The following is a 22,225-nucleotide window of genomic DNA, read 5'->3' on the forward strand; positions in this document are numbered from 1 at the left end:
GAGGATGCCGCTGCCAGCCCCTGCGTTTGGACCAGGGCTCTCGCTTCCTGGGCACAAAGCGGCCCTTGTGGCCGACCGGGGGCGGGCAGGCCGCTGGGAGGCACGGAGCGATGCCGCCGGTGCTCTGGCCCGGGAGAGGCAAAGGGCAACCCGAAGCACGAGATCTGGAGCCGCGGGACTCTGGAGGGCTTGTCTCCTGGAATTGCGGGAGTGTAGGGCCCCAGAGCACATCCTCGGGTTTCACTGGCCCTCGACCAACCGCCTTCCTTTAAAGATGCAACCCCCCGTCCCCTCCCCCAAACGGCCACATACCAAAGGGGAGACCCATGTCCCAAGCCAGGGCGCACCAGGGACTTCCTGGCTTTATCCTGCGATTTATGAAACTGCGTGCCTCACACTCCCGTAACTGTGGAAGATTCTGGAGCGAAGGGCAGGGGGTGTGAGATTGGCATTAGCCCGGCACTTCCTGGGGGCTGGCTGCCTGTAAGAAGCCGCAAATTTCAGTTTTCCGAGTTGGCAGTTAGGAGGTCCCAAAGGAAGGATGCTCTGTTTGACGCTGGGGCTGCCAGGCCAATTAGCAACCCCCTGCCCCCTTCCGCTCTAAAAAAAAAAAAAAAAGTTAGGAAGCTCCAAACTTTCTCCTTCCCTAAGGAAATAATTGGGTGTTACGGTGCTCTGCTCACTTTTAAACTTGAGATACTTGCTTGCTCTTGTGTCCAAGTGGTTGCCTGGTTGCCCAAGAGGAGAATTGTTCCCCCAACGGCGTCTCATTTACATGAAGGCAGCTTAAGTTTACGTCTGAGAGCGGAGGAGGGGGTCTGGGCAAACAAAAACTTCGTTCAGGCCCTAATTCAAACTTAATACTGTAGCAAGTTTTCTTTGATGGGAAAATAATCACTTCATAGCTTGGAGTAAGATCAGTGCTTTCCAAACACCGATCTGGCAGCCAGTGTCTATCACTGATGTTTCCATCTGTCCCCAGGGAAATGCAAAGAGAAGGATAATGTGTCCCCTATCACACACGAGTGTATCTGTCATTGCCAATGGCCCTGCTTTCCAGTGTCTGTACTTAAGTTTCAAATTATGTCCTAATTTTATATATATACAAATTATATATATATTATAATATATATATAGTTGTTGGAAAACTTATTTTCTTTTATTAAAATCTGGCAATCTCATATTAATTCCCCTTCCCCCCTTTTTCTTTTTCTCTTTTTGGGTACTGCTAAAGTAGATAACTTCTAAGTTGCCTTCCAGCTTGACGTTCTGTGATTCTAATAAAAACACATATTTCCAGTTGCGGAGAGTTCCTTAAACCATTATTTTCCATCAGCATTGTGATTTTTCTTTTTCAAAGTTCATATCCATCCTCATAACAATCTCCATTTTTCAGATGGGCCCAAGGGCAGAGTGACTTACCCACCAAACTTGTCCTTGGGTTGGGAGCAGTGGACTAGGGATCAGTCTGGGTCCAGTGCCCCTTCCACTACATCATGACCTTTGTACTACATGCCTCAGCTGAGGTAGGGAGAAAAAGCACTGGGCCACTGTGGTTTATTTCCTCCTTCTCCAGGGTTCCCTTTTCCCATTGCCCATCTCTGTGATGGGTGGTTTATCTCCTTTCCTGTTTGAGCTCAGCCAGCCTCCAGTGGGTCAGCAGAGTGGTGGTAGGGCAAGCTGGTCACCAGACCCCACCATCTCCTTCTTACTGCCCGGAGCTTTGCGTGGGTTCCTCGCTTTAGAGGCTGGCTCATATCTGTGTGATTTCTCCTGGTTTCCCAATGTTTCTGAACCAACCCTGAATGTTGTTTCTCTTTTCTCTTCTTCCCTTCTCTTTTCTTCTTCTTTTCTGGAAGCAAGGCAGGTACTTTGTCCAGAGCTTGTTTCTATCTTGTACTAGGAATATGATCTGAAAGAAAAACCTCAGTTACCCACTGGAAGAAAGAGGTGACCTGCAGGGCCATGCCCGGGTGTTCCTAAACCAGTGGCCAACTGCCTGTTCTGTTCCTTTCACCGCACTTTAATCTCTATACTTAACCCAGCAAGAAACACATTTAGTTTAGGGAGGGTTCCTTTCAAATAAGTCCCTGGAAGGCTGACAAATCCCCCTGTCTCTCTTGTCCCATGGCCTAGAACCTCCCAGACAGGATCCTAGGATAATGGTCTTCCCACAAAACCAGGGAAGTGTTTCTCAGGATGAGGCCTTTCCACCCAGTCCCTGCGCTCTAGAATGGAGAAATGTGGTATTGCTCTTGCTTCATGACTGGAGTCATGGTTGCTATCATTTATTTTAAAAAAAATCAGTTATTCTTTCAGTGAATGCCCTGAAAATTAGAATGCTGTAAATCCTAAGAGAAGCCTTTATTCTTTTAAGTGGACTCACGTTGAAATGCATGCATACGCACACACAAACCACCACCTCCACATTTTCCATGGTCAGTGATGGGACTGCTTGGAATTTGGCCCAGGTAACCAAGCATAAGTTTAGAAATGACAGGACAATGAAATGCGGACAGTGGGCTTGGTTTGTAGTCTGCTGTTTCCCCTATGTATTTACATTTTAACTCTTTTTACATGAGGGGGCTTTTTAGAAATCAGATGGAGGCAGGAGAGGGCAGGGTCTAATTAGCTCTAATTAGTGTTCCTCTCCTACTTGTTCTCCATGCTTATTTAGCTGCTAAGGCAATGGAGAATTAAAATATCTAAGTAGCCTGGCAAAAAGCCCTTTGTGCCCGCCTGACCTGGTAATTACTTTTGTCTTACTTCAGTCTGGTTATGGAAGTAAGTATTCTGAGAAGTTTTAATCCTATCAGAAATGTGGGACAATTAGACAGTACTTAAATAATAATGTCCCTTTAGGGTGGCAATGTGCAGGTGGGTTAATGGGTAGGCTTCTCTTTAGCAGGTAATTTGGAAACCGGCCCCGGCCGAAGGCCTTGGAAAAAACCCCAAGGTGGGTTGCCAACCTTCCAAGGGAAAGGGAATAAAGGGGTTAAAAGGGCGCCCCGGGGGGAACCGGGGTAAACACCTGGCCGCCGAACCAAACCAACAACCAACCCAACGGAAAAAAAAGGGGGAAGCTGCTTCCTTAGAGATTACAGCCTTGGAAAACCTATGTGGCTGTTCTAGTCTGTCTTACAGGTAGCTATGAGTCAGAATCAACTTGATGGCAATGGGTTTGGTTTTGTATTTGTTTGTGTGGCTTCTCCTTGCATCATTTGAATGAAGGATTTGATATCCGGGCCACATGGTGAAAAGTTTGCTCGAGGTCAGGTCTGACACACCCACTATGGTTGATGCACTGAGGGAGGCTGCAGTGTGGCCCACTCTCTCCTTACTGAATTCCCTACCCCCTCCCCGTCAGAGTTCTCCAGAGATGGTCGCTTGTCTCTTGTCAAGCTGGGGCCTGCTTCTGCCTTTGTCCCCTTCAGCTAATCTCAGCTCTCACTTCCGTTAAAACTCAAGTCAGACCGCATCGCTCTGCTCAAACTCTTCCAGTGCCTTCTAGAAGTCCTGCCTGTCCTGCAGGCTCTCCGTGAGCTCTCCCTCGACTCCTCTGACTTTATCTTACCACTGTCCCTCACGCCCTTCACTGCAGCCACACAGGCCTCCCCCCTGCTCTTCCAGCGGGCGCTCTGTGCCACCCCTCCCAGCGTCCTCCTGCATATCTGTATGGCTTGTCTTCCACTCTGTAGGTCTGTTCTCAGATGTCTCCCGCTTAGTGAAGTCTTCCCTGTCACCCCCAACTAAAACTGCAACCTCCTGCCCCGCACTCTTCCCGTCTCCTTTCCTTCCTTGATTTGCTCCTTGGCACTTATCACCATTTCATGTACTTGCTTATCTCGTTTATCATCCATTTCTCCCAACTAGGATGTGAGCTCCATGAAGACAGGGTGTTTTGTCAGTTTTATTCACCACCATATCTTTGGTACCTAGAACAGTGCCTGGCACATCTGTTCAATGAATGGCTGAATGTAAGTCTTGGTAATATGTGTGTGTGTGTGTGTGTGGTGTGGTGAGGACTTCCCATCCTCACCTCCCTGCCTCCTTCTCCAACTACCATTAAAGTTAGGGGCTGTGTATGTGGCTTGTTAGGAAGGAAAATTCTGGGAGACAAAGAACCCACTGGAATGTATTGAGGCTTTTTGAGCTGGAAGTGAGGATTTGTTGTTGTTAGTTGCTATCAAGTCAGCTCTGAGTCATGGAAACCTTATCTAAAACAGAATGAAACGTTGCCCAGTCCTGCACCATCTTTATGATCATTGACAGGTTTGAGTTCATTGTTGCAGCTATTGGGTAGTGCCTTCCAACCTAGGGGACTCATCATCTAGCACTATATCAGACAATATTCTGTGATCCATAGGGTTTTCGTTGGCTAATTTTCAGAAGTAGATCACCAGGCCTTTCTTCCTTGTCTGTCTTAGTCTGGAAGCTTCGCTGAAACCTTCTACCATGGGTGACTCTGCTGGTATTTGACATACCGGTGGCATAGCTTCCAACATCACAGCAACATGCAAGCCACTACAGCGTGACTAACTGACAGATGGGTGATGGGAAGAGAAGATAGAGGCCATGTAGTCCAATATGAATTGTTCTCATGAGGAAGCTGAGGCCTAGAAAGTATACGTGACTTGCCCAAGGCCATGTAACCATTAAGTGATTGAGGCCAGGATATCCCTCCCTTGTCTGAAAAACTCAAATCCCTTCCTTATACTACACTTCCGGCCTAAATATCCCCTTGTCTGGGAAGTCTGCCATACATCCTCCTGTGGAGCGGAACAGGCCTCACCTTCTTCATTCTTCATAGCACTTTCTATTAGAGAGACTGGCAGCTATGGGGGGTCTGTCTCACCTGCTGTGAGGTGAATTGCCCAGGTCTCATTTACCTTCAGGTCCCTGACACACACAATGCTTGCTACTCAATTGATTTCCCCTCTATGGTTTTTATTGCCCTTTTTTTTTTTTAATAGACTTTTTTTTTTCTAACAGTTTTAGATTTACAGAAAAATTGAGAAGATAGTACAGAGTTCCCATATATCCCTGCACCCAGTTTCCCTATTATTAGCATCTTATGTTAGAATGGTATGTTTGTTACCATTAGTGAACCAATATTATATTAATACGTCATTATTAACTAACATCCGTAGTTTATTCCGATTTCCTTAGTTTTTACCTAGTGTCCTTTTTCTGTTCTAGGACTCTCTCCAGGAAACCACGTTACATATAGTTGTTGCGTTGTCTTAGGCTTCAGGGGGTGGGCTACACAGCCTCTATCATTTCTTCCAGCTCTTGGCCGTGACCGTTTCTCAGACCTTTTTGATGATCTTGACAGTTTTGAGGAGTACTGGTCAGGAATTTTATAGACTATCCCTCTATTGTGATTTGTCTGATGGGTTTTTTCATGATTAGACTGGGGTTATGGGTTTGTGATAGGAAGATCATAGAAGTAATTAACTGCCTTTTTCAAATTAATTTTTGAATAAGTAATATGTTCGTATAATTAAAAAAAAACAAACACAAGTGTATTGTGAGCAATCTCTTTTCCTTGTGAGCAATCTCTTTTCCGTGTCGTCAGCTCAGGGTATTTCCCAGCCTCCCACCCCACCACACAGATGATCTGTTAGGTTTTTATGTATGCAGAGTATTTCTATGCCTGTTACAAGTACCCTTCTGCCATTTTCATTCCAAGACAGCACACAAAACATACTATTCTGCATCTTTTTATTTTTAACTTAGCAATGTAGCAGGCTAAGCCTTTCATATTAGTATTTAGAGAGCATTCCAAATACTAGAATAGAATAAATATATACTATTTATAGCTGCATAGTATTCCATTAAATAACTAATATTTTAAAAATAGAAGTCTTATTTCATAAAGCTGGTATTGTTAAACGTTCTGCAGATGTCTGACGTTCAGGAAGGCAGTCTTATCTGATTCTCTAAGGTGGGAACTAAGAGAGAACCTTCCTGGAGCATACTTTCCTTCAATGGTCAGAGCTTTGGACAAGTGAATATACAGTTGCTAGACTCTGGAAGTGCTTTCTCTGCTGTGTGACAGGTGTGTGGGATGTGGTTCAGGGCATGGGGAGAAGCACTCCCAATGCTTTGTCACCTTCAAGCCAGAAGGGCCATTTCAACTTGGTGCCCACTTCTGTGGTTCAGTGGTAGAGTTCTCATCTTCCATGCAGGAGACCCGGATTTGATTCCCGGCCAACGTACCTCACGTGCAGCCACCACCCATCTGTCAGTGGAGGCTTGCATGTTGCTATGATGCTGAACAGGTTTCAGTGGAGCTTTCCAGACTAAGACAGACTAGGAAGAAAGGCCTGGGGATCTACTTCCTAAAGTCAGCCAGTGAAAACCCTGTGGACCCAAATGGTGTGATCCACAACTGTGCCCAGGACCGGGCAGCACTTTGTTCCATTGTGCACGGGCGCCATGAGTCAGGGCAGACTGGACAGCACCTGACAACAACAACAACCTATTTCTGTTATTCCGTTGAATGTTTTCAATAAGAAAATTCCCACTGCTGGCTGCGTGCTTTAGTAGGAGTTGTCTGACCTTGGACATGCAGGGTGGACAGCAGTGGGGAAAGGCTGAATATGAGGAGGGCAGCCAGAAGGCCACTGCAGGGATCCAGACCTGGCTCGGAGGGCCTGGCTTGGGCTGTGTGGGGCTGGAAAGGGGCAGGCAGGAAGGGTTGGATTAAGAGCGACATTTCATGCATCTTGAAGGAATGGTCAGCTGAACATGGTGGCTGCCTATCTGACTGACGAAAGCGAAGATGGGTCAATGACTTTTGGAAGGAGAGAGTATTTTTAGATTATGATTTGCAGTAAACCCAGGCTTCAGAGACATTAGGAAAAAAGGCTGCAGGGACTTGATGTGGAACTTGGAATAGTTCACTATGCAAACAGATCACTGACCAACCAAGAAAGGATATGACCATCGTCTGGGTTGCTAGCGCCTGTTTCCATGACCTAGACACAACCCTCTGACATTGTGAGCTCTAGCTGTTTAGCCTTTTATTCATTGCTTCCTTCCTCTCAAACTGCTTTTGGTGTCCAGTGTCTCATCCAGCCAAGTGCAAACTCTGAAATATGAATAGGTGGGGAGAGGAGAGATGCCAAAGGAAGTAACTCTGGCACCATGACACATGTCAGCACTCTGCTGATGGGTTTGGTTCATGGAGTTCCCACTTGCTACCTGGCAGAGGGAGATCTCCCAGGAAGCAGGGCCTGGCCATACATCCCTATATCTCCAGTATCTCCTGCCTAGTGCTCAGTGCAGGGTTTCTTGAATTTGAATTTGCCCCACCAGCAATCTAGTTTTAGGGCAGTCATTTTGAGTGTAGCAAAACTGCCTTAGGGCAGTGGTGGTTCAGTGGTAGAATTCTCACCTTCCATGCTGGAGACCTGGGTTCAATTCCAGGCCAGTGCACCTCATGTACAACCACCACCCATCTGTCAGTGGAGGCTCACGTGTTACTATGGTGCTGAACAGGTTTTGGCAGAGCTTCCGACTAAGGTGGACTAGAAAGAAAGGCCTGGTGATCTACTTCTGAAAATCAGCCAGTGGAAACCCTGTGGATCACAATGGTCTGATCCACAGCTGATCGTGGGGATGGCGTAGGACTGGGTGGCGTTTTGTTCCACTGTGCATGGGATTGCCACGGGCTGGGAGCCAACTGGACGGCAGCTAACAAGAACAAATCTACTTCACTATTGCATGTGGATATTTAGTAGTAATAGAAACAATAACACAGTATTAAATTTTTTATAATTTTTCAATATTTTCATTTCAGATGTATATCATATCCTTTGAGCCTTTTCAATGTTATGTTCAAGGTCATTTAGACTGGCAGACCAGAAAACCAGAACTGGTCTGTTCTGGGTCAGAACTGAGGGGCCCTTATTGCCCTGAGCCCTAGACCCCAGACCCAAGTTCCCAGAGCTCAGTAGTGAGGCTCTTGTAACGAGAAAGCACTGCTCGTGAATTTACGTAGATTTGAGCACAGACCGAGATGAGGCATTTGACCTCTGTCTTAGTTTCTTAGTGCTGCTGTAACAGAAATACCACAAATGGATGGCTTTAACAAACAGAAATTTATTTTTTCTCACAGTTTAGGAGGCTAGAAGTCTGAATTCAGGGTGCTGGCTCTAGGGGAAGGCTTTCTCTCTCTGTCGGCTCTGGGGGGAAATCCTTGTCTCAGCTTCTCTACTGTTCTTCTTGACTTCCTTGAACATCTCTATGGGGCCGCTATCTCTACCCCATTCTTACTTGCTTCTCTGTGCCTAATCTGCTCTTTTTATCTCAGAAGTGATTGGTTTAATAGACACACTGATATGGCCTCATTAACGTAACAAAGAAAATCCTATTCCCAAAAGAGATCATATCCACAAGTATAGGAGTTAGGGTTTACAACACATCTTTTTAGGGGACACAATTCAATCCACAACACCCTCAAATTCCTTTCTGACTGAGGAGCTGTTGGTGATCTCTGCCAGAGGGCCGGGAGCAGGTGGGCCATGCTGGCCTCAGTCTGGAGCAGACACAAGTGCCAGGCAGGCATCCCGTGTGGGCACCAGCCAGCCAGCACCCTTTCCAACCTTCTAGACGGGGTTCCTTGTTTCAAGTCCCTTACTCTCGTATTCTCAGGTTTTCATCTATAAAATGAGGTAATCTGACTAGCTCATCTTAAAATATCTTCTGCCTCCAAGGTTCTGTAATTCCATAGTTTTATGGAGATAATTTTTTACATTGAAGAAAATCACTGGATGGGTAGATTCCTTTTAAAATTAGAAGGGAGACTGTCAGTGAGAGCGGGGTACAGGCAGGCCCACCTTCCCCGTGGATGTGTTCAGAGACCTCCTGGTCAGTGTTTGGGCCTGGGAAGGTCTCTTCCTGCTGACATGAGGTTATGCACGGTGGTTGGGTCCCAGCTCGTACAGCACAGTTTCTCCTGGAAAATGTATTCTGAGTCCCGCGTAGCACCCAGGGGTCCCTGCTGCAGGACTGGCAGTAAGATTATGTCTGAGGGATGCCTGTTTTGGGGTCCCCCGGTTTGTTTGGTATGATGCAGAGGTCCCAACAGAGAGATGGCTGGCAGCAAGAGGGGGTCCAGGACTCAGAGTTGGGGTTTCCTGTTGGTAGAAACCACTGCTCTTATCTCCTTTCTTCCCAGCATCTCAGGACCTGCCTGTTTCTCCCTCCCCTTCTGTCCCAGCTACCACAGTGGGCATTTCTGTTCTCTAATGTCCCTCGGGGTAACACAGTCCTAGTCCACTCCCACTCAGTCTAGACAGCTCCTGACCAGATTTCTGTAGGTTTTCGTTGTCGTTGTTAGGTGCTGTTGAGTCAGTTCCGACTCATAGTGGCCCTATATACAGCAAAATGAAACACTGCCTGGTCCTGAGCCATCATCCCAATTGTTGCTATATTTGAGCCTGTTGTTGCAGCCACTGTGTCGGTCCATCTCGTTGAGGGTCTTCCTCTTTTTCACTGACCCTCTACTTTACCAAGCATGTGTCCTTTTCCAGACACATGGTCCTCCTGATAACATGTCCAAAGTTCGTGAGATGAAGTCTCACCATCCTCGCTTCTCGGGAGCATTCTGGCTATACTTCTTCCAAGACAGATTTGTTCGTTCTTCTGGCAGTCCATGGTATATTCAGTATTCTTCACCAACACCATAATTCAAAGGCATCAATCCTTCTTTGGTGTTCCTTATTTTGCTGCTAGTGAAAAAGAGAAGCAAGGAGTTAAAATTAGCAAATTAGGAGAATGTTAGTTTCAAGATGCCTTACAATAAACATCTTTATGGTGCTTCGTGGAGCTAGAGAACAATTTCCCATGTCCCTGTGTTTTCTCCTCCCCTCCCCCTCTATCTTTTTTGTTAATCTTTTCAACTCTTTTTTTTTTCCCCTTAAGATCTGAGGTCTTCTTCTTAGGACTGGTGGCCCTGGGCTTCTCTTCTTTCCATCCATCCATTGTGTCTCTCTCCCCTTCTCTTCACATTCCAGGCAACCACCAGAAGAGACTACTGCATCTGTTAGTACTGTGAAGACCAAACAGAGTCACTTCATTCAGAGAAAAAGCAGCAAGTTCTGCTCTTGGGCTCAAAAGAAATCTGTCCTGGATATTTCAGCGAGGATGAAAAAGAAAAGGATGATAAATTTCACCAAGGATATCTGTGCTGCTGGGGGCAGGAGGGTGGACAATGGGCTTAACCTCACCACCACATTGGGCCTGCCCCTGGTCACCCCTCCCCAGACTATTGCAGTGAGAGAGGGAGGAGGTGGACTGGGCTGGGTTTGAAATCAGTAACCTTTACAATGATGAAGTCATTTCCTTCTAATCTTGGTTTCTGAGTTTTGTTTTTTTTCAAATCAGGGATAAGTTTTGAATTTTATCAAATGTCTTTTCGTTATTTACTGAAATGTTGATACGGGTTTTTCTTACTTGGCCTGTTGATAGATGTATTGAGTTAGTGGATTTCCTTTATCTTAACCCAGCGTTGTATTCCTGGGATACGTTCTTCTGTAAGGACTGCGCTGGCTACTTTCATCCACTGCAGATTTTGATTTGATAGTAGAATTTTCTTTTCTTCTGTCTGAATGAGATGAATCTGTTCTTCCTCTCCCCACCCTCCCCTTTCTGGTACTATTTTTATCAGATTTTTAATGGTCTGAGTGTAAAGGGGCCTTGTTCCCTGTCAATGATGGAGGATCTGCTCTGTTATGGGGGAAGGGAATGGAAATCCAAGTGAGCCCAGTGGAAGAAATGTGAGTTGCTAATGCAAGTGTAAGGAGCCTTGGTGGTGCAATGGTTAAAGTGCTCAGCTGCTTACTGAAAGGTTGGTGGTTCGAACCCACCAGTAGCTCTGTGGGAGAAAAGACCTGGTGCTCCCAAAATATTTCAGCCTAGGAAACCCTATGGGGCAGTTCTGCTCTGTCCTATAGGGTCACTATGAGTTGGAATCGGCACACAACAGCAACAATACAAATGTGCAAGGTTGATGGATGCTTAGAAAACTGTAAATGTTTAGTTTTGGCAAATGAGCCATAGCCTGCAATTAGCATTGGGGCCTGCAGCCTTCAGCCTCGGAGAGACCCCCTGTTAAAAAAGGAAGTGATTCATCCCTCACCCATTCAAAGGCCTCATCCATAGGGTTATAGCCAGGAACTAAGTGCTGCATCTTTGTCTTGCTTTTAAGGTCTCAACATATGCACTAGTGGAAGTGCCACTTCATGTGAAGAGTGTCTGCTCATCCACCCAAAATGTGTCTGGTGCTCCAGAGAGGTATGTGGGGCAGGGGGAGGAAGGGAAGGGTGCTTTGGAGGGTGGCTAAGCACAGCACACAGGTTGACTGTACATAAAGAGTGCGTGCAGATTCTGGAGTCTCTGGGTAATACAACACTTAACATTCTTGGCTGCTAACCAAAAGGCTGGAGGTTCAAATCTACCCAGAGGTACCTTGGAAGAAAGGTCTGGTGGTCCACTTCCCAAAAACCATCCACTGAAAACCCTATGGAGCACAGTTCTACTCTGACACACATAGGGTCATCATGAGTTGGAACTGACTTGACAGCAGCTGCTGCAGTTTCTGCAAGCTGCCTCTTTCCCTTCCATCCAGGTCACTGAAAAAGGAAAAGCTATGTTTTTATGAAATGGTAAGTTAAGTTGGGTCTCTTGACACTGTTGAATGTTTTAATCCTGTTTTAGGGAAACGAGACCTTCTTTCCCTTTTATAAGGGAACCAGTTATGACTCTCCTATGGTTGTCTGCTCTTTGCTGTAAGAACTCCAAAAGACATGGAGTTTGTAAAGTGAGTTTGTTGTCTAACGATACAAAACATCCCTGGCTGGGTGGCATGTTGGTGGATGCTTGTCATTTCATTGTGGCTTATTTGGGGATATATATTATGAATTGGCCTTTAAGGAATGAGTTTATTTTTAAATGATGACTGCTGTTTCTTTAAATCCTATAGGGAGGGCTGTAAGCTTGGGGCAGTGTTAGGCACCTTGCTAGCATAAAGCAATGCAAAATCTCAGGACTTGGTGGGCCAGTTAGGAAATGTTCAACTACTAGACTTCCTGTCTTATAGGACGCTCTTGGGTCCCTTTTCTTATGTTGTTAGAGCCACGAAGCACAAACCTTCCTTGCACTTGTGTATCGGTAAGGTCATTTGACAAAGAACCCGAGACCTGCCATTTTGGATAGGCCATGTCTCAGCAACGCAGGGTGTGGTCCCTGTCAGTAGGACCAAGACATGGCTCCTGGGAGGTCAGGCTTATTCTTCATGATGGGAGCCTCAGAGGTCTAGTGATTTCTTAACTATGGCTAAAAATGGTCATGAGGGGGAATCCTACTAGATGCCACACACTTAGTATATAGCACCTCTAATCCTCACAATAGCTCCATAAGGGGGGTGGTAATAGTTCCATTTTACTGATAAAAATCTGAGGTTCAGAAAGGTAAAGTGACTCATTCAAGGCCACACAAGTGTGCCAAAGCCTGAATCCATCTAGTTGAACATCTGAGCCCAAGCTCTTTCCTCTAGGCTACACTGCCTCTGGATGTGTGAACTCTCTAGAACTTTTTCCAATGGGGAGTAAGATTACTAAACAAGTTAGTTTGAGAGAGGAATCTCCCCAATATATAAAGCCTTAATTGTAATTGTGTCAAATCACAGTGTCTTTGTTATCTGGGGGCTTCTGACTTACCCTCTGGCTGCATGACAGAGTCACCAGACTGTCCCCTACTCTGAGATCAGGATGTGGGGGCTACTGCCTGGCCCTCACCCGTCAACACTGCAGACCTCAGCTCATCCTTGTGCTCCTTGACACGCTCCTGGGCAGTTGCAGCCAGCGCTGGTGCCCACCTCTCGACCAGCTTAAACCCTCATGACGCCGTTTGTGCTGCACAGCATGGAACACTGCACAAACTCCAGTGGCTTGTCTCTTTTGTCCATCATTTTTTTAAGTGAAAAATGTGTCTCTCCCATAAGATTGTAAGTTTCACAGCCCAGTAGCTGTCAAGGGGAAAGCGCGTAGATGAGTGTGCATGCAAGGTTTTGTGGTAAGGCCCAGGAGCAGCCCACATGATTTCCACTGATATTGTCTACAACCCAGTCAGATCGCCACATGTATGGTTAAGACAGCACTCGGCCACACTTACTCTGTTTTGCAAAGGGGAGGAAGTTGAACGAAACCATTCCTGAACTTTCTGAACCCAGCTCCCTGATACACACTCAGGCCCCAAGAAAAGTTTGCCCTCCAAGAGGATGGGAAGCTGCATCCCCATGCAGGGATCACGGGAAGTTCTTCTGCCCAGAATGAGGCTGTGTATAAACGTAGAGGGAGCCAGTGGGCTGGAGAGAGACCCAGTGTGGGCCGGGACAAAAATAATGCAACGAGAACTGGAAACTGAACCTAGCTGTGTGTCCAGGAAGAAAAGGAGAAGGGGTTTGGTGGACTAGCAGCCTGTGCCATTGGCAGGGAGGCCAGTGTAGCTTGCAGGACGGTGATGGTTTGGGAGAAACGGGCAGGGCCGAGGGATTGGTACTCTCTGTGAGGAGAGGAAGCAGGTTTGGTGGAGGTGAGTGGGGAGACAAGGGCAGCCAAGGAGATGCGCTCAGGGATGGGGAAGTGGGGAGGATGTTAGGGTGAAGGTGAGAGCCTTGAGGGATGTGGCCATGGACAGTGCCAGGCTGTTGTGACACCAGGAAGGGGAGGAAGGGTGAAGGCAAGGAGTCAAATGGGCCACCACCGAGGAAGCTGAAATCCCGAGGGGAGAAGAACAAGGAGGCTGGGGGCTGCAGGATTTGGATGGGTGGAAATAGGGTCTGGGGGTGGAAGAAAACTCTTGAAGCCTAGGCTGGGGTGAGAGGTCATGGCCCTTGGAGGTGGACGTGGAGGAAAAGAGATGAAGGGGCCAGTAGGATTGGAGGCAGGAGCGTTAGGAGGGAGACGGATTAGAGTCAGGGCAGCAAGAGGGGGAAATTATGGTGGCAGGGAAGGGAGAGAAACATTGTCTGTGTTTTCCTTTGAGCTGTGGAAGAAATGAAAAAAAGAAAAAACCCAGCATTCAGTCCAGCTCACAATAACATATAGATGTTTTAACAGAACCATCTCTTTGTGGTCAGGCTAAATAAAAAGAAGCATGCTTGGCCTGTTGTAGATACTTCATAAATATTTGCTCAATGAGTTAAATGAGCTGACTGAAAGCTGGCAGGGGGATTGCTCCATCTGCCAAGCAGGGAGTATATGTGGGAGTGTGTTGCTGGCACACAAATTTTGGATTGTCATCAGTTACCTGTCCTCCCATACCAGCCCCTGCCCCCAAATCCTCAAGGCTTCTGTCGAGCAGGGGCTGCAGCTTCAGCCCCAGAGAGCAGCCGGCTTCCCGCCCGTGTCCACTCCACTGCCTGGCTTATGAGGTTGTTTCTTGCTTCTTCACCTTGGGGATCGAGCCTGTCTGCCTCCTTTCTTGCCTCGGTTCCTCTTCTCCTGGGACCTTCAGTTTCTCAATCCTTCCACATTGCTGTTTCAGAAACAAACAGAACCTCATGCTTCCCCTCAAACAACCACTGGCATAATTTCGGAGCTTTTACCCTTAGCAGCAGTAGGCAGGGTGGTGTCCCAGTAAAGCAACGACAGGCCTGGCATGGGCAGAGGACTGACTGCACTAGCCCTGATCCCGCACTGCTGGGAACCAGCTGAGCACCGGCCATGACTGCAGGGAAACAGATTTTGATGAACAGGATATACGGGGAGATGGGTGTTACAGGGTTACAGCAAATATTACAACTCATACAAAAAGCCCAAACCAGTTGTTCTCCAGCTGTGCTCCACAGGGTTAGGCCTAGTGATCTAGGGAAGTAGATCACTAGGCCTTTCTTCCGAGGCACCTCTGGGTAGGCTTGAACCACCAACCTTTTGGTTAGCAGGGAGTGCATTAACCGTTTCCACTACCCAGGGTCCCCACAACTCATTATATCCTCCACATTATAGGTGATGGAGCAGAGTGGAGAGGCGGAGAGATAAAACTTACAAACACCAGTGTTATAGCAAACCAAAAGTTATCTAAATTTGGAACACCTCCCTTTTCTTTTTACATTACCACATAGTGACGAACAGCCACCAAGGACATTAAAGTTCCTGTTCCCGTTCTGTTGCTTCTCTTGATATACTTGCCTGTAATGTAGTTATCCGTTAGGCATCCTCTGGAGAGGGTGATGTGGACATTTCTGGGCTTCATGGACAGATGCTTCGTTAATCTACTGAAACATTTTCCAGCATGGAATATTGGGAGCACCCACAAGCAATTGGGCAGTGGCCCGGTAGAAATCCATCCAGAAGCTAGTTTCCATTTTTCCGTGTTGAGATCAAGTCCCCCGTCTCCCTCCATGGGGGTCAAACCCCTCCATACCTGTTTCTCTGCATCAATAAGATATTTATCCCCCAAGTTTGACAGGTAGAAGGAAGGGCTCTGTGTTTTGAGCAGCAAAGACATAGTAAATCAGAGGGGTGGGCTTTGTGGGCCCAGAGTTAGTTTTCTGCTGCAGAGTTCAGCAGTGGTCTTGGCTGAGGTGGGAGGTAGTGCTACAAAGAGCACTGAACTCAGATCTGGGAAACCGGGGCCAGACAAACTCAAACTTCCTGGGTGAACTTAGCCATGAACTTAGGTGGTAAGCTGTATTGGTCTCCTAGGGATTCCGTAACAAAGTACCACAGACTGGGTGGCTTACAAGAACAGAAATGTATTGTCTCACAGTTCAGAAGGTTAGAAGTCCAAAGTCAGAGTGTCAGCTGTGTTGATTACTTCTGAGGCTTTGAGGGAGAATTTATTCAGTGCTTCTCTTCTAACTTCTGGTGGCAGCCGGCAGTCCTTGGTGTTCCTTGATATGTAGGGTATTACTCTAATCTTCGCCTCCATCTTCACATGGCTATCTTCCCTCTGTCTGTCTGTACCTCTTCTCCTCTTTGCTGAGGACACTGCTTAGATTTGGACCCACCCTACTCCAGGATGACCTAATATTATCTCAACTGATAACAGTTTCCAAGACCCTGTTTCCAAACAAGGTCACATTCAGATACCTGACATTAGGACTTCAATGTATCTTTCTTGGGGGGACACAATTCAATTCATGACATGGGCCTCTGACTCCTCACCTGTAGTAGTGAGGGGCTGGCACCAGGCGATGCATCAGACGGGCTCTTCCCTTTGGAATTTGCTATATTCTGACACCTGGTGGGGGCCAGGGTGTCTAGTCCCCAGGATCTGAAAGCTCTTAGCACATCGGACACCAGGGTGTCGTTCCTGTGAGGAATTTCTTAATCATGAGTCTTCCTTTTCCCTAAGGGTTAATGATTTGGCACGTCCATATTCACAGGATTTGGAGTTTAGAAATGTAGGTATCTTGAGACATTTTCTTTATTTATAATGTTTGTGTACCTGGAAGGTCATAACCATCACAAGATATGCTCCCAGTCTCTGTGGTTTTGGTTTCTTCTCTTTAAATATCCATATGTCCTTGTTCAGAATTAAAATATCAAGAGAGGAGCTCAGGGGGATAGAGGAGAGGCTCGTGAGCTTGCTGGGTTATGGCTCCCCATTGCGGGCTTCGGTGACCTCTGCCCCTTTCGTGGGCAACAAAAATCTATGGCTAGAAATCAGTCATGGTTATTTTCAGGCTCCATGCAAGAGATGTCTTTAACTCTTGGGGAAACCCTACTGTTGAAGTAGATGCCTTCACCTCAAAAGGTCTCTTCAGAGCTTCCATGCCCCGTGGTGCCTCATCTGGCATCTCTGAGGCCCTAGAGCTCCAGGACAACAACGAGACTTGATATATGGGCCAAAGTGTCTCAAAGGCTGTCGAGCATCAATGAAACTATTGGGCCTGCCCTTAATAGCAAGAAACAGAACTTTGTGAAATAGGCGAAGACTAACAAATGGATGATAGACATGGATGGCATGGAGAATAAATCTAACTTTGGTACAAATGCCATACCAGGGTGTCCCTTGCTGTCTGTAAAGCTGGAGCTGCTGAGGAGAGGGCTCCCCTGTACCCACACCTTGCTGGTGTGGTTAGTACTTCTGAAGTCACCTGCAAGTTGCAGCTTCCAATGCGATCAGTGGTGGCGCTCACACTGGCAACAACGTGACAATGCAGGTGTTCATGATCCCCCCTGTTGTACAGCAGGTTTCAAGGAAGTGATGTGCATTGGCTGTGAGGTTTACCACAACCTGAAGAACGTGATTAAGGAGAAATGTGAGAAAGATGCTATCAATGAGGGGAATGAAGAGGGCTGTGTTCCTAATATCCAAGACAATAAAGAAGCCTCAGAGCCAGAGCCGCAAGAGTATAGCTGGGAAAGCTAGCTCCGTGGATGTGGCTGCCTCTTAGTTCTCAGGTGTAGGAAGTATGACCTGGACCTTAAGTCAGCTGGTAACCCCAGTAGGTGCATCTTACCTGATCAGCAGGCGACCCTGTAGAAGTCTTTCATCAAGGACTAATAGCGTCTATGGAAAATCTCTTTGGCTAGGATGACTGGGAAGCTGGACAAAGTTTGCTTCTAGTGCAGGTGTCCAGGTGGTGGGGGTGATTTCATAATGATTAACCTGAAGCAAATTGCCAAGGCTGTAGATGAAGAATCACGTGATTGCCTCCTGCTCAGAACAAACCCGGTTGGCTCTGGGACCAAGTCTCTTCCAGTGTGCAAGCTGGCTCAGACCAATGGGCAAGTGTCAGGGATTCCCATAGCTCTGGGGAGATGGGAGATGCTTTCGTTGCCAACCTCGTGGCGGGGCTCTGCACAAGGCTGAGGGAGACAGGTGCACTTGGTGATCAGAGCACTGGGCCAACTATAACCAGCTCTTCAGAATTGGAGTTGCTGGGCAGCAAGGCCCAGTTTGCCAGCAAGAAGTTCAGAAATTCTCTAGCTAAGTAAGGTCTGGGCAGGCAAGCCTTGAGCCCTTCAAGTTCTGGACAGCTAATTAGACTCCCACTCTAGGCTCTACTCCACAGCTGACCGGTAATTGCAGGCAGGAGCGGATTAACCAGTGAGCACCATATGTACTGGCTTACAATAAGCAAGGTATGCATGGGTTTACTTGTGCTTATTTACAGATCTGTAGTGCACAATTCCACCTGTTTTTCACCACATCAAACTTGTGGTGAAACCCATGTTAAATTGTGCACTACAGATTAATAAGTAAGCACAAGTAATCCCATATGTACCTTGCTTATTGGGTAATCTGTCCCGGCCAGGGCCCTCGGGTGGTTAACTCCCCTTCCCCCACCCCTGTGCTTTCGTCAGTGCTTCATTAGAGCTGCTGCATCAGAAGCCAGCCCTGGCCATCTGGAGCCCAGTTTGGAAACCCTAGCTTTCGCATCTTGTGAGTGGCCCGGAATCATCATTTTCTTTCCTTGCTCCTTACCATGTGGCCGTGAAGCTACATTATCCTTACTTACAACCCTAAGGTTGTCACAGGCAAGATCCTCAGTGATTCAATGCAAAATTAAATAAGCATTCAGTTAAAAAACAAACCATCACATAGGCCCAGAAGAACACACCTGGTTTTACTTATTTAAAAACACTGAAAAATCTTCTTGACTTCTTGGCTTTGAATCTTGCAAAAGTTCTAAAGGGCATTGAATAGTCTAGGGATCCAAGACTACAACGAAGCGGGAATCCCTCTGAGTGCTGTGCCTGGGCCAGCAGTCTGACTTCTAACAAAGGGGTCAAGGGACCCTTGACTCATCTGAGACCTTCTGGCCAAGTGTTACCGAGGGAAGAGGACAAGGTCAGCGTCCTATCTCCTTGAGCTGTTACAAGGATTGTATAGTATGGCACTGGCATCCAACCGGCTGGAGGCACTCCATCTTACTTTCCATACCCATCAGTGAGACGGTGTTTAGAGAGGATCCTGGGCTTGCTCTGCCATTAAAAAAGCCCTTATTGGGGAATGATCAACACTTACAGGCACCATATTTTATAACAACGTATATTATTTAGTTTTTAAATTAATGCCCCAGATTAGGTTGGATCATCCTGATGCCCAACCTTCTCCCAAATCCAATTTAAGGAAAGAATAATTTTTCTTACCAATATCTCTTTATTGTAAAAGAAAAATACCAGTGTAGTCCCTCTGCCCTTAATACATCAACTATCTTCACATTTTATTTTTCTTTTGAATCCTAATGCAGATGCAATTGTATTTTCTGGTTTTTTTCCCTTAGTATGAATGTTTTATGGAATTTCTGCTTAGTCTTCATAATTATGTATAATGGTGACTTCATCTATTAAAGTGATGTACCATATTTTTCTTATGGTTTAGGGATTTAGATTTACAAGCTTATGTGTATGCTATTACAAATAACACTACGGTATATATCTTCTTTTTTTTTACTTTTTAGAAATTTATTTTTTGTTGTTGAGAATGTACACAGCAGATGATATACCAGTTCAGTAATGTTTACATGTACAATTCAGTGACAATGATTACATTGTTCATGTTGTGCAACGTTCTCACCGTCCTTTTCTACATTATTCCTCCTCCATTAACACAAGCTCGTTGCCTCCTAAGTTTTCTAGCTAATCTTTCGAGTTGCTATTGTCAATTTGATCCCATATAGTTCTTAAAAGAGCACAATGCTCAAGGCAGTTTAATAAATAGTTTAGCTAAACTAAACTATTGTTTAGTTTTAAGAAGACTTCGGGGGACATTTTTGGTTTAAGATTTAAAGATTATCTCAGGGCGATGGTTTCGGGAAGCCAACCTCCATGGCTCCAGAAAGGCTGGATTCCATGAAATTTTGAAATTCTGTTATGCATTTTCCCCTTCTTTTAGTCCTCCGATGCTGCTATAACAGAAATACTACCAGTGGATGGCTTTAACAAACTGAAGTTTATTCTCTCACAGTCTAGTAGGCTAGAAGTCCGAATTCAGGGTGGCGGCTCCAGGGGAGGGTTTTCTTTCTCTGTTGACTCTAAAGTGAGGTCCTTGTCATCAATCCTCCCTTGGTCTAGGAGCTTGTCAGTGAAGGACCCTGGGTCCAAAGGATGTGGTCTGCTCCTGACACTTTCTTGGTGGTATGATGTCCCCCTGTCTCTCTGCTTGCTGCTCTCTTTTATATTTCAAAAGAGATTGACTCAAGATACAACCTGATCTTGTAGATTGAGTCTTGCCTCATTAACATCATAGAGGTAGGATTTATAACACATAGGAAAATCACATCAGATGACAAAATAGTGGATAATCACACAATATTGGGAATCATGGCCTAGCCAAGTTGCCACACATTTTTGGGGTCACAATTCAATCCATAACACCTCCTTTTGTTCAGGATTCTCCTATAGAATCCGTGATCAAAATGTTCAGTAATGGTAGCTGTGTACCATTCAGTTCTTCTGGTCTCATGGCAAAGGAGGTACAGTAGTTGTTCATAGAGGCAATTAGCCACACATTCATTTCCTCCTCCTGTTCCTGACTGTCCTTCTTCCTCTGTTGCTCCCGGTGAATAGAGACCAATTGTTGTACCTTGAATGACCACTTGGAAGCTTTTAAGGCCCCTGGCGCTACACAGTGAACTAGGAGATAGAACATAAGCAGTAAACACAATACTAGGCCAATTAACTGGGATCTTCTGTGAAACCATGACCCTATACCTCCAAACTAAGGAACCAAATTCCATGAGATGTTTTGCTGTACAAAAGCAGCCTCAGCAGCTGCCCTTTTTTTGTTGTTATATCTATCATACAACATTTGTTAATTCAGCTTTTTACAGTTGTACAACCTATTGACATCAGTTACATTAATTGGCTGTGCAACCTTTACCTTTAATAATGCAATTGTCTCATCACCCTTAACAGAAGCTTAGTTCCCCCTAAACAATGACTCCTCCTTTCCCCCTCCCTCCTGCCCCTGGTAACCACTAATAAACTTTGATCTCTGTACATTTGCCTGTTATTGTTTTTTAAATACGTGAGATCATCCAGTATTTGTCCTTTTGTGATTGACTTATTTCACTCAGCATAATGTCTTCAGGTTCCGTCCATGTCGTAGCTTTCACCAAGACTTCATTTCTCTTCCTGGCCGGGTAGTCTTCCATTGTATATACGTGCCACATGTTGTTTATCCATTCATCCATTGATGAGCATTTAGGTTGTTTCCGCATTTTGGCTATTGTGAATAATTCTGCAAAGAACATTGATGTACATATGTCTGTTAGTATATATCTTCTTAAGAAGTCCTGCTGGCACAGCAGCTTAATTGAAAGGTTGACGGTTCAAACCCAGTGGCTCCATGGGAGGAAGACCTGGTGATCTGCTTCCATAAAGATTACAGCCTAGAAAACCCTATGGGGCAGGTCTGCTCTGTCACGTGGGATTGCTAGGAGTTGAAATTGATTCCATGGCACTTAACAACAGCAACAACGTGTATCTTCTCACGGAATTCCCTCTTATTTTGATTATTTTCTCATGATAAATTTCCAGGAATGGACCACCAGGTCAAAGGGTGTAATGTAAATTGCCACATTGTTCTCTAGAATAATTTTGCAGTGTCTGTAGATGAGTGAGCAGCTCAGAAGTTAACTCTTGATTGCTTGAGTGAGGGCTATTCAGCCACTTATATACTATTCATCTTTTAAACATTTCAGTTATGCAACTTTTGATCGTTTCAGTTAACTTTCTCCTGCTAATCATGTCAACAGTTAGGAGCATTTTTTTTTTAAGAGCCTTTTGACCATTAAAATAACCATGAACTCACACATTTTTGTTATGTGTTTACAGTCTACAAAGTGCTTTCATAACCAGGCCCTCCGTTAATGCTTGTAGTACTTGGTGAGGCATCTGGGACAGGGATTATCATTTTATCCATTTTCAGAATGATGAAAATGGAATGTTGTGGGTTTAAGGTCAACCAGATGGTGATGAATCTGCTGACTGCCTCCTGCTTTCTTCCCCTTTCCTTGCGCAGGACTTCGGCAGCCCGCGGTCAGTCACATCCCGGTGTGACTTGAGGGAAAACCTCATCAGAAACGGCTGCGGAGGCGAGGTTGAGAGCCCGACCAGCAGCACCCATGTCCTGCGAAGCCAGCCTCTCAGCAGCAAGGGCTCCAGCTCTGCGGGCTCGGATGTCATTCAGATGACGCCGCAGGAGGTGGCCGTGAACCTCCGGCCAGGTGAGTTGCCCTCAGAGTGGGCATGATGCC

At 46.0% G+C, this 22,225-nt stretch overlaps 1 protein-coding gene and 1 pseudogene across 1 annotated transcript in view; both read left to right on the forward strand.

Moving 5' to 3' along the window:
- Positions 1 to 4: 4 nt before the first annotated feature.
- ITGB5 (integrin subunit beta 5) overlaps positions 5 to 22,225 on the forward strand; it is a 137,458-nt gene continuing 115,237 nt past the window's right edge. The window contains exons 1-4 of the mRNA XM_012554740.2: positions 5 to 145; positions 3,469 to 3,673; positions 11,219 to 11,304; positions 21,991 to 22,195. Coding sequence (XP_012410194.1) covers positions 5 to 145; positions 3,469 to 3,673; positions 11,219 to 11,304; positions 21,991 to 22,195 — 637 coding nt within the window. The remainder of the gene's footprint in view (positions 146 to 3,468; positions 3,674 to 11,218; positions 11,305 to 21,990; positions 22,196 to 22,225) is intronic.
- On the forward strand, positions 16,686 to 17,957 carry LOC111820080 (alpha-enolase pseudogene; annotated as a pseudogene).

This window comes from Trichechus manatus, unplaced genomic scaffold (genome assembly GCF_000243295.1).
Source record: "Trichechus manatus latirostris isolate Lorelei unplaced genomic scaffold, TriManLat1.0 scaffold00026, whole genome shotgun sequence".
Classification (NCBI taxonomy): Eukaryota; Metazoa; Chordata; class Mammalia; order Sirenia; family Trichechidae; genus Trichechus; species Trichechus manatus.